Raw genomic sequence first — 18,734 nt, forward strand, 5'->3', positions numbered from 1 at the left:
GCAGATAGGAACAACAGCAGATTGATAAGAATAAAAACGGCAATATTTTAAATCTGAAATGTTAAATATAATGTATACCAGAGGCGAACGCAGAAAAACATTTCGGTGGGGGGAGGGGGGTTTCAAAAAATATATATGATGCTATTTTTTATTTTAAATGTCGATTTTTATTTCTTTTTTGGAACTATTTTACATATGTAGGTACTAAGAAACATGCATGTAAAAAGTACATATATACAGTATACACATATGACTTGCTTTGACGATTGACAGAACTTAATTTTGTTTGCACGCCTTAAGGCCCAACTAAAATAGACTCAACCGAAAGTAAGCTAATGTCAAAACCGAACGAAAAGTTATTAGAAGTTATCGTCAAAACAAAAAGTAACCATAATAATAAGGCTGCGTATTGGCTTGTTCCCTTAAGATGGCTTAAGCTCGGTTAAGTCTATTATAGTTGGGCCTTTATTTCCTAGTTGCCGTTGTCGATCATTCTTAGGCTACATGAATAAATGTGAGTAACAGAAACAAAGAGACAAGTTGAGATTTTTCTATTTTCACTGTTCTCTTTTGTTTGTTTTTACATATTAAAATTTACTGTAGATTGCTAGATTGAATTTTGAAAATGTAAAACAAGTTTTTCTTAAACTCACCATGAAAATACTGGAAGTAATGATTTTGAATGCGTTCCAAACCTTTAGACCGAAGACATTGGGTCATATTCATAGTTCCCTAATAAGTTCTTATTTTCTCTTTGCTAAGCTAAACATCAGTTTATGTTATTCATAGACAATTTAAATCCATTTTAAAACGATAATCTGGAATTTAAAAATAAACACGACCGAACCTATGCTTAAGCTGTTTCTTAATCTATTATACATCAAAAATAAACAAAATTAAGTTATGAGACATTTTATTTGAAAATTTAAAAACAAAAATTAATATGCCAAAATAAATTTAAGCATACATTATGTGTATCAATATTTTGATATTTTGCTGTATGTTGGAATGCTTCCAACTAACAGAAAACGAAAGCTCTGCTTAACCCGATTGGACCCCTTTAAAAAAGATGAAGACGATTTGTATGAAAGATATCGATTCGTGATAAAAACTGTTAAGTTTATGATTGACTTTCTTAATAATTATAGATTGAAATTCAATGAAATGTTTGCTAATATCTGAGTGCTTCCAAGTGTAAAGACCATCAGCACGACTTCATAAAACTTATCAACTAACATCAAACAAAGTAGTTTAAAGGGTTTCGAAGTTTTGCCTCTCTAGCTAACGTAATTTATTTTGTTCCCCTCTACAAGCCATTATGCATAGGTTTAAGTGAAATTTTTCAGAATTGTATATGCCTTAACCTATTTATAACTAAACATAGCTGGCAAATTCTTTATGAATAGCAGCTGTGTCTAACCTATATGTTAAACTTAGACTCCAGTTCATATAATAATAAATAAATTGGGGGGGGGGGGTGCAAGAGTCCGTTGAGAACTAGGGCCTAGTGACTTACAACTCTCAACGATTCCTGTGTGAGAGTACTGTTGTCAGGGATGAAGGGGACATACAGTTTTAAGCCGATTCCGGAAAGCTAATTTGGGAAAGCCTTTTCATGACAAGAATTAATCTTAGACAATTTGTCAATTCCTCGCAAGATGCGTTGATCGAACCCAAGGCCTCTGGCATGACAGTCCAAAGCACTAACCATCATGCCACGGGTACTTCCCAGTTCAGATAGACTCGGGTTTAAATATGACTATGAATATGCTCCATATTGTTTTGTGTCTTACATTGAGGTATGTTTAAATGCAGAAACGCATTGAAATGTTTTAAAAAATTGAATTTAGAAAACATTTCGTCTCCTAGGGTTAAAAACCCTTCATCTTCTAACTCAGTGTTGGAAAATAAAAATACTAAACATTTTAATTCTAATTATGAATAAAAAAAACATAAATATTTTTCTTTCTGTTTTGTGCACAATTTCTATCACCGAATAAAGTAAATATTTTCGTTTAAAATAGTTTGAGAATTTGAGTTTAAAATTCTGTTTTTCTTTTTCTATTGAACAATAATAATATCTGATTACTATTCTGGTATTTGGGGGGGGTCAACCCCTAAAACCCCTACCTGCGTTCGCCCCTGATGTATACATTTCGTGTCACATGAAGCTTTTTTCGTTTTTTATTTGACGATATTTTTCAAACCCTTAGGTTTTTTGGAAAAACTCAAATGTGGAATAAATGAAGTACATGTATGTATGTACTAAGTTTATATTCCTTATAAGTGTTAAGTTGATAAATACAAGTTTTCTGTGGGTCTTTCAAGGAATAGGGACAAGATCTAAATTTACCTATTAGCGTGTTTTAAATCAGATAAAAGGATACTTTGATTGTTTGGGAGCTTGGTACAATCAGAGTGAGAGCTACTTCAAATTCAAGGTTTTCCATTGGTAAAATGAAGGTAGAAACTTAGGTAAATGCTATTAAATCGGTAGACTATATACGACACTTAACATCATGAAAAAAACACCATAGAATGCTGCACGCAAGAGCCAACGCCTTAATTCTGCAACAAACCAAATTAGGTGGAATAGTCGACATTGCCAAACCGTCGTCTTTTACGATGAAAAAAAAAATTAATTAAAAGGGACCTAATAAATATAGATGCTATTTCCATGATTTATGAAAGGAAGAAATCTATCTTGAAAAACGGTACAGCAACCTAGGCGGTGTAAAGGTATGGAGAGCAATCAACTTTTATGAACCGGGACTTTAATCAATTCTGGAACGAGGTTTTCCGCAATTTTCTAAATTATTTGATGGACAACGATGAACTTTCCAACAAGAAAATTAACCAATACATACCACACGGACAATAAAAGCCTGGATTAAGGGCAAAATATGAACCTTTTACCATGTTGCCCATATTCTCCTCACCTGAACATCATCGAAAACGTGTGGGGATGGCTTTGAAGAAAAGTCTACGAAGGAACACGGCAAAACAAAAAAAAATTGAAGAGATAAATGAGGCATTAAAACGCTCTTGAGCCCAAATTTCAGCACTCTATGAATCTATACACCACAGGTTCCTTTAAATATTTCAGAAATCAGAAGGCAGCACACGTTACTAAAAATTATTTTAATTCATTCAATAAAACCAGTATTTACCTAAACCATATTTTCTTTAAATTATTTTCTTGGCTTTTAAGATCTTGTTGTGGCATGAAGTGTATATGCACCACGGAATTGCGTTTGAACTTCAATTTAGACATATTACTGCTTTTGATCTCCAGGTTAATTAAAACTGTATTGATGATAATATCTTTTAGAAGGTATCAAATATTCAATCTTGGTGGATGTATGGTCAAACATTTAATACGGATGTAGGCACAAATAATAACTAGAAGAGTTGGCGAAATTTTTTTAATATTAATTTTCCGGGCTGGAGCGTTGATGTCCATCCGCTCTACATGACCTAGCCATCTAAGCCGTTGGACTTTGATTCTGCTAACTAGGTCAGTGTCGCGGTACAGCCCGTACAGCTCGTCGTTATATCTTCTCCTCCATTCTCCATCTATGCGTACGGGACCAAAAATCGCCCGAAGAATTTTTCTCTGGAAGCATCCTAAGACGCTCTCATCTTTCTTTGACAGGGTCCAGGCCTCAGCGCCATAAATGAGAACCGGGATGATGAGTGTCTTATAGATGGTGATTTTACATGCTCGAGAGAGGACTTTACTTCTCAATTGCCTTCTAAGTCCAAAGAAGCAGCGATTTGCAAGAGTTATTCTTCGTTTGATTTCAGCGCTGATGTCGTTGTCTGCATTAATAGCGGTGCCTAGGTAGACAAAGTCCTTAACTACCTCAAAGTTATAGCTGTACATGGTGACGTTTTGTCCAAGACGTCGTCGTTCAGTGTCCTTTTTTAATGACAGCATATACTTGGTCTTGCCCTCATTGACCACTAAACCCATCTTCTTCGCTTCCGTCGCAATGCTCAAAAACGCTCCACTGACATCACGCTTTGATCTTCCAATTATGTCAATATCATCTGCGTATCCGAGTAATTGGATGGATCTTTGGAAGATTGTGCCTCTAGTGTTGACGGTTGAGTTTTGCACAATTCTTTCCAGAACGATGTTGAAGAAGTCGCATGACAGTGCATCGCCTTGTCTAAAACCTTTTTTGACATCAAATGCATCGGTAAGATCTTTTCCGACCTTGATAGAGCAGCGTGCATTCTCCATCGTCATTCTGCACAAACGGATAAGTTTGACAGGGATGCCAAAACTAGACATTGCTCGGTAGAGCTCTTCCCTATAGGTGCTGTCATAAGCGGCTTTAAAATCGATAAAGAGATGGTGGGTATCGATTTGAAGCTCCTGGGTTTTTTCCAAGATCTGCCGTAGTGTGAATATTTGGTCGATAGTGGACTTTCCTGGTCTGAAGCCACACTGATAAGGACCAATCAGGTTGTTGACGAATGGCTTCAGACGTTCACATAATACGGCAGAGAGGATCTTATACGCAATGTTAAGGAGACTGATGCCTCTGTAGTTGGCGCAGTTTAGAGGGTCTCCTTTTTTATGTATCGGGCACACTATGCTGAGATTCCACTTATCGGGCATGCTTTCTTCCGACCATGCATGTTGGTGCATGCTCCCTACCAAGTCATCGCCTGCGGCTTTGAATAGTTCGGTGGTGATGCCGTCAGCTCCAGCAGCTTTGTTTGACTTAAGTTAAGATATAGCTATCTTCACTTCGTCGAGGTCGGGTAGGCGGAATTGTTGATCTGCGTCGCCGAGGTTGAGTGGTTCTATCTCCCTTACAGCGGAATTCGGTTCGTCATCGCCGTTATATAATTTGGAGAAGTGATCTTTCCATATTCTCAGCATCGACTGTGGTTCTACTACGATGTTCCCTTGATCGTCTTTACAGGCTTCGGTTCGTGGCCACTGGTTTTCAATGCTTAATGCAGGAAGCATAGGACTCCTTAGGAGGTTATTAGAGACTCGATCGGAAAAAGACATGGCAGTCTCTTGCGATTGTAGCCGTCTAACGTCGAATCTTCTCACAGTACTTCCTTGTTTTGGCTTGGATCGGGATATCCGTAGCCGTACCTTGGCTGCAACGAGGTAGTGGTCCGAGTCAATGTTGGCCTCTCGGAATGTTCGGATATCCTGGATACTGGAGAAGTGTCGTGCGTCGATCGCAATGTGGTAAATCTGGTTGACGGTTGATTGGTCAGGAGATTTCCATAGATATTAAGATGTGTGAACTGCGTACTAGCTACCAGAACGTCTCTCCCTGCACCGAAATCGACCAGCCTGAATCCGTTGTCGGAGGTGGTGTACATGCTCTATCTCCCGATTATGCCACCAAAGATGTCTTCTCTTCCTAGCTTGGCATTAAAATCTCCTAAGACGATTTTAATGTCATAGCCAGGGCGCTGCTCATATGTCTTGTCCAAGAGCTCGAAGAATATGTCTTTGGTGTCTTCATCTTTCTCCTCTGTTGGGGCATGCGCGCATATTAGGCTTATGTTGGCGAATTTAGCCTTGATGCGGATTGTCGTGATGCGCTCGCTCACACTGTTGAAACTCAAGACTTTTTGCCTGAGTCTAGTCCCAACAACAAATCCACACCCAAATAGACGCTGTCTTTGTTCTCGGTAGCAGTCGTCGTAGTATATATCGCAGTCTTTTAGTTTGCGTTTGCTCGGTCCATCCCATAGCACTTCTTGGATGGCTGTAATATCTGCCTTGCAGCAGTTTAGGGCTTCCGCTAATTGTTCGGCTGCACGTGGTCTGTTAAGGACCTAACATTCCACATACATATCCGAAGTTCGTTGTCCTTATTTCGTTTGCGTGGGTTGTCAACAGTGAATCCGTCCGTATCCGAGGCTTGTTGTTGCTTCGAAATTATGATGTTTTTACGTGGCCAGGAAGTCACCCCGCGACGGCACAACCCCCAACCTGGAGGGCCAGATCCTTAGTATAACTCCAAGGAAGGGGAGCCGGATGAACCGCTCCTTATAGGCCTGGGCTCCGAATATGTCGAAGAAGCCCTATAAGGTGTTCACTAAGTAGTTCGACCTTACTGGAACTGTAGACGTCATTCTATCTCGAGAATTCGTCCGCTGCCGCCTGGATAAGGAGAGGTGCCTTAGTGGAAACACCTCTCCCCCCCTCTCTCGTTTGCTGCCGACAACAACTTTCCACTGGGGTTGGAACCCAATCTCCAGTTGAGGTACTAGGCACCCGATGTTCACCGCGGGGAGGTGAGAGTAGGAGTTGATAGACAGAGGTGGGTTTTGAGAAAAAACCTGTGGACGCTTGTGTCCTCTTGAATGCACAGGTCTACCATTTGAACATCAATTTATCTATTAGCGTGTTTTAAATCAGTTAAAGGATACTCTGATTGTTTGGGAGCTTGGTACAATCAGAGTGAGATCTACTTCAAACTCAAGGTTTTCCATTGGTAAAATGAAGGTAGAAACTTGGTCAAGTACTATTAAATCGGTAGACTATACGACACTAAATAAAATGAAAAATAAAACACCATAGAATGAAAAGACTCAGAAAACTATATTGTATTTATAGATCATGGAATTATCTGAATTGTCAACGAAGTTGCGTTGGAAAAGGTCGAAAGAAAGTTCGCATTTTCTAGGCGAAAAAAAGCTGAAGAAAGGAATAAAAAGTAAGAAACGGTAGTATTCGTTAAAATCCTGCATCTCAGTATTAATACCCCTAACTATTTTTATATATATTCTGCAAAAAACCTTCCACAGATTCCACATTGCAACCATAAAGGCAAAAAATTTAACTTCCAACAAATTAGACCGTCAGACGCCTAAAACTTTTTCCGGATGTTTCACAAGACCATTTCCAAAATCGAGCAGGACAGCTTTTTATTGGCATTCTGTCAATCACATCTTCCAAAACGCACTGACAGATTGAAAGGAGGACCCAGAAAAAATATTTCGATCACCTACACCATGTGTTCCGGAAATCCTCTCGCCCTATTATAGTATGTCAGAAAATGTTTTCGAGCGTCCTCCAAGTCAGGCCATTTTAACTACAACGGATATGTAAAAATATCTTACGCAGAGGAGAGGCACCAAGGGAGAAGCGTTGTGGTGACCGGAAGTCTGGTAAGTTGTCTGAACACTGCGACTCAGTTAAGGAATTCATTAAACGATTCTATATCCATGAAGTTCATTATTGCCCAGGAAGATTAGACAGGCAATATTTAAGTGGAGATTTGTCGATAAATAAAATGCAAACCCTTTACCAAGAGGAGTAAGTAACGTTTCTTAAAGTCAAAAAGCCTTTTTCCGAAATGTGCTCAACACTTTTTTCAATATTGGGTTTAAGGCTCCCGCTACAGATATTTGCCCCACCTGTACACCGTTGAAAGAAAGCATCAAAATTGCTCAAAATGCAGATATCAAAAATAAACTTATGATAGAGTTCACGGTCCACAAAAAGCGTGGAGCAGCCTTTTTCAGATAGCAAAAGAAGAAAAGCCTAAAATTTTTGACAATATCTTTTGACTGCCAAAAACATATGCCATTGCCGAAAATTCCGGACCAAGCCGCTTATTACTCGAGACAGTTAAATTTATTTAACTTGGCTGTTGTGTGGGTAGTTCGAATGCAAAATTAAAAAAAAAATGTGTTTGTCAATACTTGGACCGAAAACGATCGACCGAAAGGATCCAACGAAATCGCGTCCGAAATTTTTAACCGTTTTTTAAATTTCGACTTCACCGGTAAGACCATTATCAGACTGATTTGTGACTGGTGTGGTGGCCAAAACAAGAACACCACAATAGTTGCGGCTTGTCTTTATTGGCTGAAAAAACATTCCCCATCGAATGTTCATAAATTACAACTAGTTTCCCTGTTGCAGGGCATTCTTTTATTACACCAGATAGGGTGTTTGGAAACATAGAAAAAGAAGTCAGATTAACGGAAAATATAATAACTAAAGAAGATTACTTCGAAATATTTAAAATGCATGGAACCATCATTCATTTGGGAAGCTCCGAATGTCCTGTTTGGAACTGGAAAGGAGATGCCGTGAAATGTTTAAAAGCTCATGGAAGCTTCCACTTTAAATTCAACAAATCGAAGCGTTTTTTACTACACAAAATGAAATCGGGTCTAGTAACAGTGCAGGGTGAAGTTTTGTATAAGTCGGATGTGGGAGCTGCAAAATCTGTGCTAAAAGCTTGAAAAAAATGTCTGATATGAAAATAAATGTTCTGCCAATGAGTGTTTGTATTAAACATGACAAGAAAAGGGATATCGCAAAGCTGCTGGCAGTACACTTTGGCGCTGAGTGGAGACAATTGGAAAGACTTTTATTTTACAAAAGACTTATGGATGAAAATTATGATGCTGAAACTGAAACATGTCACATATGTGAAGAGCAAGAAGAAATCAAAGATTTCCGAATATAAAATTGTATTATTAGCTTATAATATTTATGTTCCTTAATAACTTCCTTAATAGGTGAAGACTGAAACTTTTGAAATTTTGAATTGGTTTTTTGTTTCTTTTTTTGTTAAATAATTCATGAGCATTGCTGTGAAGTTATTTTAAGTTTTTTTTTAATAACATATACTTTTTTGTTTTGTTTTCAAGTTTGTGAAGAATGTTAGGGTTTATGTTCTAAGTTATTTTTTTTTATATTTTAAATTTTCTGTTAAATAAAAAAAATAATTAAATCAAAAAAAAAATTTAATTTGTTTTCAAAACTCCTCTATTCCTAAATATGTTAAAACAAAACTGAACAAATTAAATCGAAAATTGAAAATAAATAGAAAAAGATCATTCCAAACTTCAAATTTAGCCTTTCGAGCAATCGCTAATGTCATTTTAGAAGCTTCGTTTTACTTAAAATTCTCAAAATTGGAAAAGAAGATTTTTGAAACTATACCCCTCAATATAACTAATTATTATTAACTTCCCATAGGAAGTTATTATAATGGGTCCGATATGTCAAATTGAAAATTTTGACATTTCTCGACGTTTCAAGGTCCCTAGAGTCGAAATAAAAGATTTTTAGAAAGATGTCTGTGCGTGCGTGTGTACGTACGTTCGTACGTTCGCGACGTTATTTTCGTCGTCCATAGCTCAAGAACTAGAAGAGATATCGATTTCAAATAAATGTTTGTTATACAGATAAAAAGGCAGAAAGGGCTCTTAAGAAAATTGCGTGGGTTGTTTTTTTACCATAGCAGTTTAAAAAAAGGTGAAAATTTTGGTTTACCCTAAATATCTTACGAACCAAAAACGGTAGAGACTTGAATTAAATTTTATATAATATATTGTAACGTGATATCAACGAAGTATATTTTAAAAAAAATCCATTTAACGATTTTTTTTATAAATCAAAAAAACTGAAGAAAAAAATTTGTCACCTCCAAAATTTTACGACTAAAATATGATTTCATCTCCAAAACAATTTTGTGCAACGAAAAATAATGTTTTTGACATCTGATAAAATTTTGAGAAAAATCGAATTGACAGTTTTTTTACAAAAAATAAAACTCTGAAAAAAAACAATACTAAAACTTGGTAAAAATTTACTTTCGGCTCAAATAGCTTTTCAAAAATTAAAAATATTGGCTTTAAACTTATTTTATTTCACAGAAAATATTGTTTTCAATATTCAGTAATTTTTATATATTACGAGTACATATAGACAAACTTTTAAGCAAGACAAATCGATAGACGGGATGGGAAGTTATCAGTGTGGGTCGCATCCCAGCCTCTTTTTTGTTTTTAGCATTCAACTAGTTTAGTATTGAAAATATGCAAGTAACAACTTTAAGTATTGGTATGAAAAAGAAAGAGTTTAAGATAGCAGCTATATACTGCCCACCAAGGCGCTCCCCCGCAGAATATGACTATTCAGATCTATTTAATCTTCTTGGGCATAACTTTCTTGTTGGCGGAGACTTCAATGCGAAACACACCCATTGGGGTTCAAGACTTATATCAACAAGAGGCAAAAGACTTTTCCAAGCAGGCCGTAAATACAATTGCGAATTCTCTTCCTCCAGGTCGCCAACTTACTGGCCATCCGATACTAACAAAATACCAGACGTTATTGACTTTTTCGGAGCTAAGGGAATCACACGAAATCACATTAGTGTCGAAGGTAATTATGATCTGTCATCAGATCATACTCCAGTGATTCTATCACGGAAGTACTAGAAAAAAGTAATCCAAAGCTTGTAAATAAGAAAACAAACTGGAATGATTTTAGAGAAAGGGTTTTAAGTTTTTTATAAATTTAAGATCTCCCATGGATACAATCGAGAAAATTGACCATGAAGTGGAACAATTTATCGCTGATGTGCAACAGCCCGCTGAAGAAAGTACTCCACCATTTTCTAATAGAAGACAAAATGAAATAAAATATCCTCTAAAGATAAGAGAGTTGATAATAGAGAAAAGAAGAGCTGGAAGAAAATGGCAAAATACTAGATTTCCAGATGATAAAACAACGTTTAACCGTATAAGCAACAATCTTAAAAAACAAATTTACAAATTGAAAAATGATTCACTCAGTACATTCCTAAGGAATTTACTGACTGATGCTTCAACCGATTTTTCGCTATGGAAAGCAGCCAAGCGCCTGAAAAGACCGCAGTTACAAAACTCGCCCTTGAAATCTTAAGATGGGAAATGGATCGGTAACCCGAAAGAAAAAGCTAACCTTTTCGCTGAACATCTTGCGAATGTTTTTAAGCCATACTCATCAAAGGCGGCTGAAAATAACTTACAGTTTGTTGATAAGATAGATGAAAGTGAAATACCAATTGTAAGACTTAAAGAAATAAAAAGTATATGTTTACATCAACTACCAAATAAAAAATCACCAGGTTACGATCTAATTACTGCTCAGGTTATGAAAGAAATGCCATTGAAAGCCTTCATAAAACTACAATATATAATAAATGCATGCCTTAAGCACCGGTATGACCCGCACCATTGGAAAATTGCTGAAGTAATTGTCATACCAAAGCAAGGTAAACCACCTACAGATGTGACGGCTTACATACCAATATCGCTTATACCAATTATGGCAAAAGTTTTTGAAAAACTGCTTCTAAAGAGACTTAGCAAAATCATAGAAGAAAGAAGGTTAATCCCAAACTATCAGTTTGGCTTTAGAAATAAACATTCCACGCTAGACCAAGTTCATAGAATATCGGATGTAATAGAAAAAGCATTCAAAGAAAAACAAGTAGTTTCAGCTATTTTCTTAGATGTTGCTCAAGGTTTTGTCAAGGTTTGGCATGAGGGACTTGAGTACAAACTGCAAAGGGATCTTCCCAGGCAGTACTTTGAAATATTAAAATATAAACATCTTAGACCGATTGTTTGAAGTAAGATACGATCAAGAATACTCAGAATTGAAAAAAATAGAAGCCGGTGTACCACAAGGAATTGTCCTAGGTCCTACCCTGTATTTACTATACACAAGGGATATTCCAGTTGGTAATCACACCATAATTGCTACTTTTGCCGATGATACCGCAATTTTGGTACCCGACAAATGTGTCTCTAAGGCAGCAGTAAAACTACAAAATGCCGTCGACACAGTGACAGCTTGGACCGTAAAATGGCGTATCAAACTCAATGAAACAAAATCTTCACATATAAACTTTACAAATAAAAAGATAAACAATATTCCAATAATCATTAATAATCAAGCTGTACCTTACGCCAATACGGCCAAATACCTTGGAATGACTTTGGATGCAAAGCTTAAGTGGAAAGAGCACATCAAAAAGAAAACTTGAAATATAGAAAAATATACTGGTTGCTTGGTAACAATTCTGATTTATCAATCCAAAACAAAATAATGATGTATAATCAAGTACTAAAGCCTGTTTCGACCAATGGAATCCAATTATGGGGCTGTACAAAGAAAACAAATACCGAAATTATCCAAAAATTCCAAAACAAAGTCCTTCGTGGAATAGTTAATAATTAATACATAAGAAATACCGATCTACATCGTGACTTAAAAATAGAAATGGTTACAGAAGTTGTTAAAAAATACGCTGTATCGCACAACCAGAGACTGCAAAGTCATACTAATTTTGAAATGGAGTCCGTCTTGAATATAAGAAACCATGTTCGGAGATTAAGAAGAACCAAGCCTCATGAGCTTATGGGCTTAAAAAAAAACATGGGAAAGTATTAAAAGTTTAAACTTCCCCCAAAGTGATTGTACAAAATAAAATCAGAAGTCGATCCTTCAAGATTGATGAAGAGGTGGTTTTAGTGGTTAAGAGTCCCACACTACTTTGTGTCGAATTCTGCCAAGTGTCTTTTGAAGATTACCTCCTGTCAAAAAAAAAAAATTAATACTCAAATAAAAATCACACAAGTGTTATCTATCGTTTCTTCGACGAACATATCCCTTCAAACACCTACTTTTAAAGCTTCAACGAGAAGGAGGCTAATACGACCAATATTTAAAAGACATTATAGTAAATAAAAGTATTCTTCGTCGATTCAAAGACGAAAAATCATCCAGGGCTAACAATTCAATAAAAATAAAATATCTAAGTGCTACACAATTGGAATTTTAAAGACCTACATACATTTGTAAGGAGGTTAAAAAAATGAAATAGGATTTCCTAATTATTAAATTTCCTGTCTGCTTGCATAACAATCGAAATTGTATAATGTCCATATTTAAATATTGGTATCAAACCACCAGTTAACTAAGAACCACCCATAATTAAGAATTTAATTGATGGGTTGCTCCCAAGCATTTTCGTCTTATAAAAACAGCCCCAATTTGTATCTCACGAACATTCAATTAAAAAACATTTACAATGGATAAACTTGATTTAGTTAAACCAATAAGACTCTCCACCAGAATTATAAAATTCCTCGGCTTATGGAGACTCAACAACGAATACAACTCACTTTACAGAATCTACTCTTATCTCCTGCACTTCTGCACAATCTTCTCAACAACAACTTTTATGTTGATCAAAGTTGGAACAGCTAAAACCTTAGAAGAATTCACTGAACCTCTATTCCTTACTTTTACTATGGTTGGTGCTTCGATAAAAGTGATAAACATCCTACATTTGAATGATGTAGCTGTTGGTTTTATTGAAAAACTCGAGGCCAAAGATTTTCGAATCAAAAGTCAAAAAGAGTTGATGGTTTTGAAAAATGCCCTACGGATGTTTTATATCGTGGCGTTAGTTTATACGGGAGCAAGTTTTGCGGTTCTTCTCTTCGGATCGATTATAATTGCCTTTGGACAGAAGTGGGTGCTGCCCTATCCAATGTGGCTGCCGTTTGAATATCAATACGAATCAAAGTACTACTGGCTTGCTTATGGCTATCAATTTGTGGGATTACTCGTGGGATGCTTGTCAAACGTATCTCTCGACTTGTTGCAATGCTTTTACCTGAGGAGTGTTTCTTTGATATATTTCGTGATTGGCAGTCGTTTGGGCGACATTGTCAATGATTATGCGGATGTTTCTGACAGTTCTGAAATGAATTACATCTTTTTGGAGAAATTGAAAGAAATATTACGTTTACATAATTTTGCCAAAAAGTATGCAATTGTGTTTTTGTTTTTAAAATGACAGTTTTTTCTTAACTGATTTTGTTTTTAAAAGGTTAACAGAAAATTGTCAACGAATCTTATCTTTGCCGATTTTTGTTCAGGTTCTGTTCAGTGCGTTTGTCTTATGTTTCACTGGATACCGATTGAGTTCTGTAATATCAAATTCCTCATTAGAATAGGTGCAGCATTTATAAATAGTTTTTTTTATTTATAGATGTCAATTACTGAAACTCCAGGTCGATTTATTGAAATGATAGATTTTCTATTTGTCATGGGACTGCAAATCTACTTACCTTGTTACTATGGAAATCAAATAACTCTTGAAGCTGGCAAGTTGAGTGATGCACTTTTTAGTTCGAATTGGACAGTTTTACCTGTGAAATCTAAGAAGATTATATATTTGTACATGGAGTTTCTGAAAGAGCCAATTTACGTTAAGGCAGGGAAATTTTTTCAAATCGGAATACCAACCTTTGCAAAGGTTAGTAAATTCTTTTAGTTCGTGAATGAAATATTTTGTTGGTGTGAATAACTAAATTATTATTTTTCAGACTGTTAATAATGCGTACAGCTTTTTCGCCGTTTTAATTCGCGTGCAAAAATAGAAGTATAGCTTCTCTCTCTATACTCTGTTAAATGGAATAAGAGAAGCAAAAGTTTCTTTAGGACAAATTCTCAAAAAGCATATATTGTTTAGTAATTAATGTTTCCTCATTGCATTTTTGTATTACTGCTTTCAATATTTTACTAGTAGGTAATATTTATTCGAAAAATACAAAATATAAAATTATGTTATTGTTTAATTTTTAAATAAGGCAAAGGATAAGTGGTGAGATGAACTTGAGCAGTGTAACTTTCTATCAACTTTGATTCTATATGTGTAATAATTTGTAATGCTTCAATTAATTTAGGATTTTTGATGTGTCTTAACCCAATATTAAAAATTCAATAAATTAAAAAATCAAGTAGCAAAAATGACAATCTCATTTAATTAAAAAAATACGAAGAATTTTTTGAATATGAAATACAATTTCTTTCTCTTCATTATCAATTACTTATAAAACTAACAATTACTAATAAAGAGTGATTAAGTGATTATTTAATGCAAACGTATTCAGACAGTGATTTTTCTACCAAAAAAATCCTTGCAATATATGGCCTTTTATGAAACTTCGAAATTTTCAATCATTATGGCATTGCTGTCTGTTGCTTTTCCATTCTGGAAGATGATCCACTGAATCATTACGGACTTCATTCAGAAGAGTGGGTCGCGCAAAAGCTTTCTTAGCTTTTTTCTGGGTTGAAGTCGATGGACTGTGACCAGTGATAAAAGCTGGTCGACCCTTTTTTTGTTAAACGTTTTGCCAACTTTGCGGAAATGCTCGGCTTATTCTTGAAGTCGAATAATGGCATGTACACGTCACTTTTTTTTACGCCATAAAATCCATGCACTTACTACGCAAAGGTCCAAGAAATGGAAGAACATTTTGTTGGGCCCTTTCTTTGATCGGATTCCGATTCGATAAAGCCCAAGCATCGAACCAAGGAGATCTTCACCTTCGTATTTATTGTATACATCTATAACTTTTGGACAGTCAATTTCAATATACTTTTTTTCTTTCTGCAGTATCGCTTCTTTTTTGTTGGGGGATTAAATCCCACAAAAGTTGATAGCATGTTTGCAACTTTGTTGTCGTACCACAATACAAAGGATACTTTTTCACCATCGAAATCTGCCACTCTCTCGATCATATATCCGCGACCCTTCTTTTGCGTTTCCTTTTCTGTGGGAGCAACAATATTTGGCACTCTGTTCAATCTTACCGTTGGAATGGAAGCAGTCCTGTTTTGGTCAAATGTACCTGAAGCTTTGGGCTATTGAACCACTTATCGAAGAAGATCTTGTGGTTTTTGTGTCTTGGTACAGTGGCAGTCAATCAAAACATTTCCACTCACACCAACGTCAGGAGCATCTACTGAATATGTATTACTTTGATCTTCAGCGAAAGATCAAAGTCATAGCTAAACCCTTACACCCCACTTAAACGATGGGATTATAATGATAATCCAAGGAATAATTATTGAAAAGAAACGCTTTTAACTTTGTATTAAAAAAAATACTTTTATTAGAATATAAAATAAGGGAGAAAAATCTGGAACATTCCAAAAGCGAGAAGCGCAAAAAACTGAATGAACAAAATCTAAATGTCAGAATACAAAAGAGTGTGTTCAGATAAAAGAGATACAAGGGTATGTTCAAATAATAGTTACTAACATAATCTTAATTGTGATTTGCAGTTCATAATATCAACACCCTTTCTTGAACAAAAATCTATAATTTAAACAATTCCAAAATTATCTTTACAAAAATTAAATTTGTTACCACATAATGGTTTCGTTAAGGAGTCTGCAACCATCTGCTCCGTTGAAGTATACTGCACAACGATGTTCTGATTTACAATGTTATCTCGAAGAAAATGGTGACGAATATCTTTGTGTTTTGTGCGCTGACGAAATCCTGCTGTTGATGCAAGATCGACTGCACCTTTGTTGTCACAGAAGATAACAGTTGGTTTGGATATAATTGATGAATCGATTTCAGTGCCAAGCTTCGAACCCAAAGCACTTCTCGACAAGCCGCTGATAGTGCCATGTATTCGGCTTCGGTTGTCGATAACCGCCTTGCATTTTCAATACGTAGCCACTAACTGAACGCCGGTCATCAACTTCGTTTGCCCAATCTGCATCGCTATATGCCAATAACTCGGAGTCATCATTTTTGGAGAATTCGATTTAAGAATTGATTGTGCCTTTTAAATAACGCATGATCCTTTTTACAGCCTTAAAATGTGCCTGACCTGGATTCAACAAATATTTACTTGCAACACACTTGAATACTTCCCACTGCTTCTCTATATGGGATATCTTGCATCTTAATATGGTCTTCTTCATTTTTCGGAGACATAACTGAAGTTAATTTTTGATTTGAATCCAAAGAAGTCGTCACTGGATTGCAATCGGACATTTTAAACTTTTCGATAACTGCAGTCAAATAATCGTATTGGCCTACCCAAAATTTTCCTCGAACTCGATCCATCGTAATCCTCATACCCAAGCATAATGAAATTTTGCCTAGATCTTTCATCTTGAATGCTGCCAACAGCTTATCCTTGGTATGCGCCATTTGATCGATATCGTCAGCGAGATTAATAGGTCATCAAAATAGACCGAAACTATTTGAATATTTGTACTGGATGTCTTGATATAACCACATTATACGCGTCTGCATATAACCTATAGATTTAAGAACGGATCTGATACCTTGCTCGAGACTATACATTGCCTTGTTCAGCCTTGCAAACTTTATTTTTCTGAGGTTCTACGACGAAAGATTCAGGCTGCTTAATGTAGATATTCTTTACATCCATGTGGTGGAGGTGGAAATCATATCTAACAGAAAGCGCAAATAATAATCTGATTGTGTTAGTTCTTACCACAGGAGTATAAGTTTCTCGGAAATCAATGCCTTCGACTTGTCCACATCCTTTTGCTACCAACCTAGCCTTGAACTTCCTTATTTGTTTGTCATCTCCGGGTGTTGTTTTAAATACCCACTTTGCGTTGAGTATTTTTCTATTTGGCGGAGAATCTACCAAGGTCCATGTATTATTTTCAAGCATTGCGTCATACTCATCTTGCATAGCTGTTTTCCAACATGACGCATTCGGTCCACTTATAGCATCTTCAACGGAGATAGGATCGGCAGAAATATTTGTCACAGTAAAATAAGTGATGTAATCTGGAAATGTTCTGGGTTTTTGTGGTATTCTTGATCGCCTCTGTGGATTTTCTTCTTCTGCTGCTTCGCTTATTTCGACTATGGTTCGGTCTTGATCATCACTGTCTTCTTCAGGTGAACTGTCCCTTTCTTGCTTCAAATCATCTGTACTGACTGGTTCGATAATGTCATCTGGTACTATCATCTCACTGTTTTCAATAATCGTGTTGTCTTCTTCATCATAATTTTCGTCAAATGAATCTTCACATACAACATTCATCTTCTCAGATGAAATTGGAGTGACAATGGATTTTTCTGAGGCCTTATTTACTTTTTCGAGAAAAAAGACATCTCTTCTTCTGACCAATTGTTTTGTCTTTGGGTCAACGAGACGATATCCTTTTGTTTCGTCACAGTAGACGGTGATTTCGGATCCCATTTCAATCTTTTCTCTTTTGGGTTATGTGAAATGGCCTTGCAACCAAAAATTCGAAGATCACTTAAGAAGCTACTGTTTAGGCCAAAAATCTTTATTAAGTTCGGGATCAAAAAGCTTACTTCGACCTTTTTCTACAATGATGCGGTTCATTCGTTCCGCAACTCCATTTTGTTGCGGAGTGTAAGCAATTGTGAGCTGGTGCCGGATTTTAGTTGCGAACTCACGTATATTCACCACCATTGTCTGATCGTATAATTTGTATTCTTCTGCCGGTCTGTGTTTCAACTAAATTCTTAAATTCTTTAATCTTCTCAAATGTGTCACTCTTTGCCTTTAGAAAATACACAAACACCTTCTTAGAGCAGTCGTCAATCATAGTAAGAAAATACTTTGTACCTCCGATGGATGTTGTCTCCATTTGTCCACATAAGTCGATGTGAACCAGATCAAGTATTTTGTTGCATTTTTTGGCACAAAACTAGCTAAAGGCTCTATATCTTCAGAGTCGAAGTCACACGTCTTCGATCCATTCCTTTCTTCATCGTTATCTGACTCAAGTATTTCCTCTTTACTTTCCGAGCCATCGAAGAATTGAGTAGAATCTCTTCGTTGGGAAAACGGAGCTCGATGGTGCCATTATGAAGACAGCTATTTGAAAAAACCATAATTTTAAATTTTTCGTTACTGCATAAGAAGCCAAATATGGCATGATGATTTTTAATCTATATTTTCGTAACTTTATACACAGCCATATATATATGGCTCTTTGATAAAATGTCCATTTTCTAGGTTATGCATTCGATTACACATAAATAAAAACACACATATTACTAACAAAAATATATATTTTACAATAAAAATTATTATTATTACCACTCTCACTTATT

At 36.0% G+C, this 18,734-nt stretch overlaps 1 protein-coding gene across 1 annotated transcript; it reads left to right on the top strand.

Annotated features, from left to right (window-relative positions):
- The first annotated feature begins 12,875 nt into the window (after positions 1–12,875).
- LOC129944790 (odorant receptor 94a-like) lies at positions 12,876–14,235 on the top strand. The gene is made up of 5 exons (XM_056054453.1): positions 12,876–13,155; positions 13,207–13,618; positions 13,683–13,782; positions 13,845–14,111; positions 14,182–14,235. Exons 1-5 carry the CDS (start codon positions 12,876–12,878, stop codon positions 14,233–14,235), a joined length of 1,113 nt encoding a protein of 370 aa, XP_055910428.1.
- The last annotated feature ends 4,499 nt before the right edge of the window (positions 14,236–18,734 follow it).

The sequence above is a fragment of the Eupeodes corollae genome, chromosome 2 (assembly GCF_945859685.1).
Source record: "Eupeodes corollae chromosome 2, idEupCoro1.1, whole genome shotgun sequence".
NCBI lineage: Eukaryota > Metazoa > Arthropoda > Insecta > Diptera > Syrphidae > Eupeodes > Eupeodes corollae.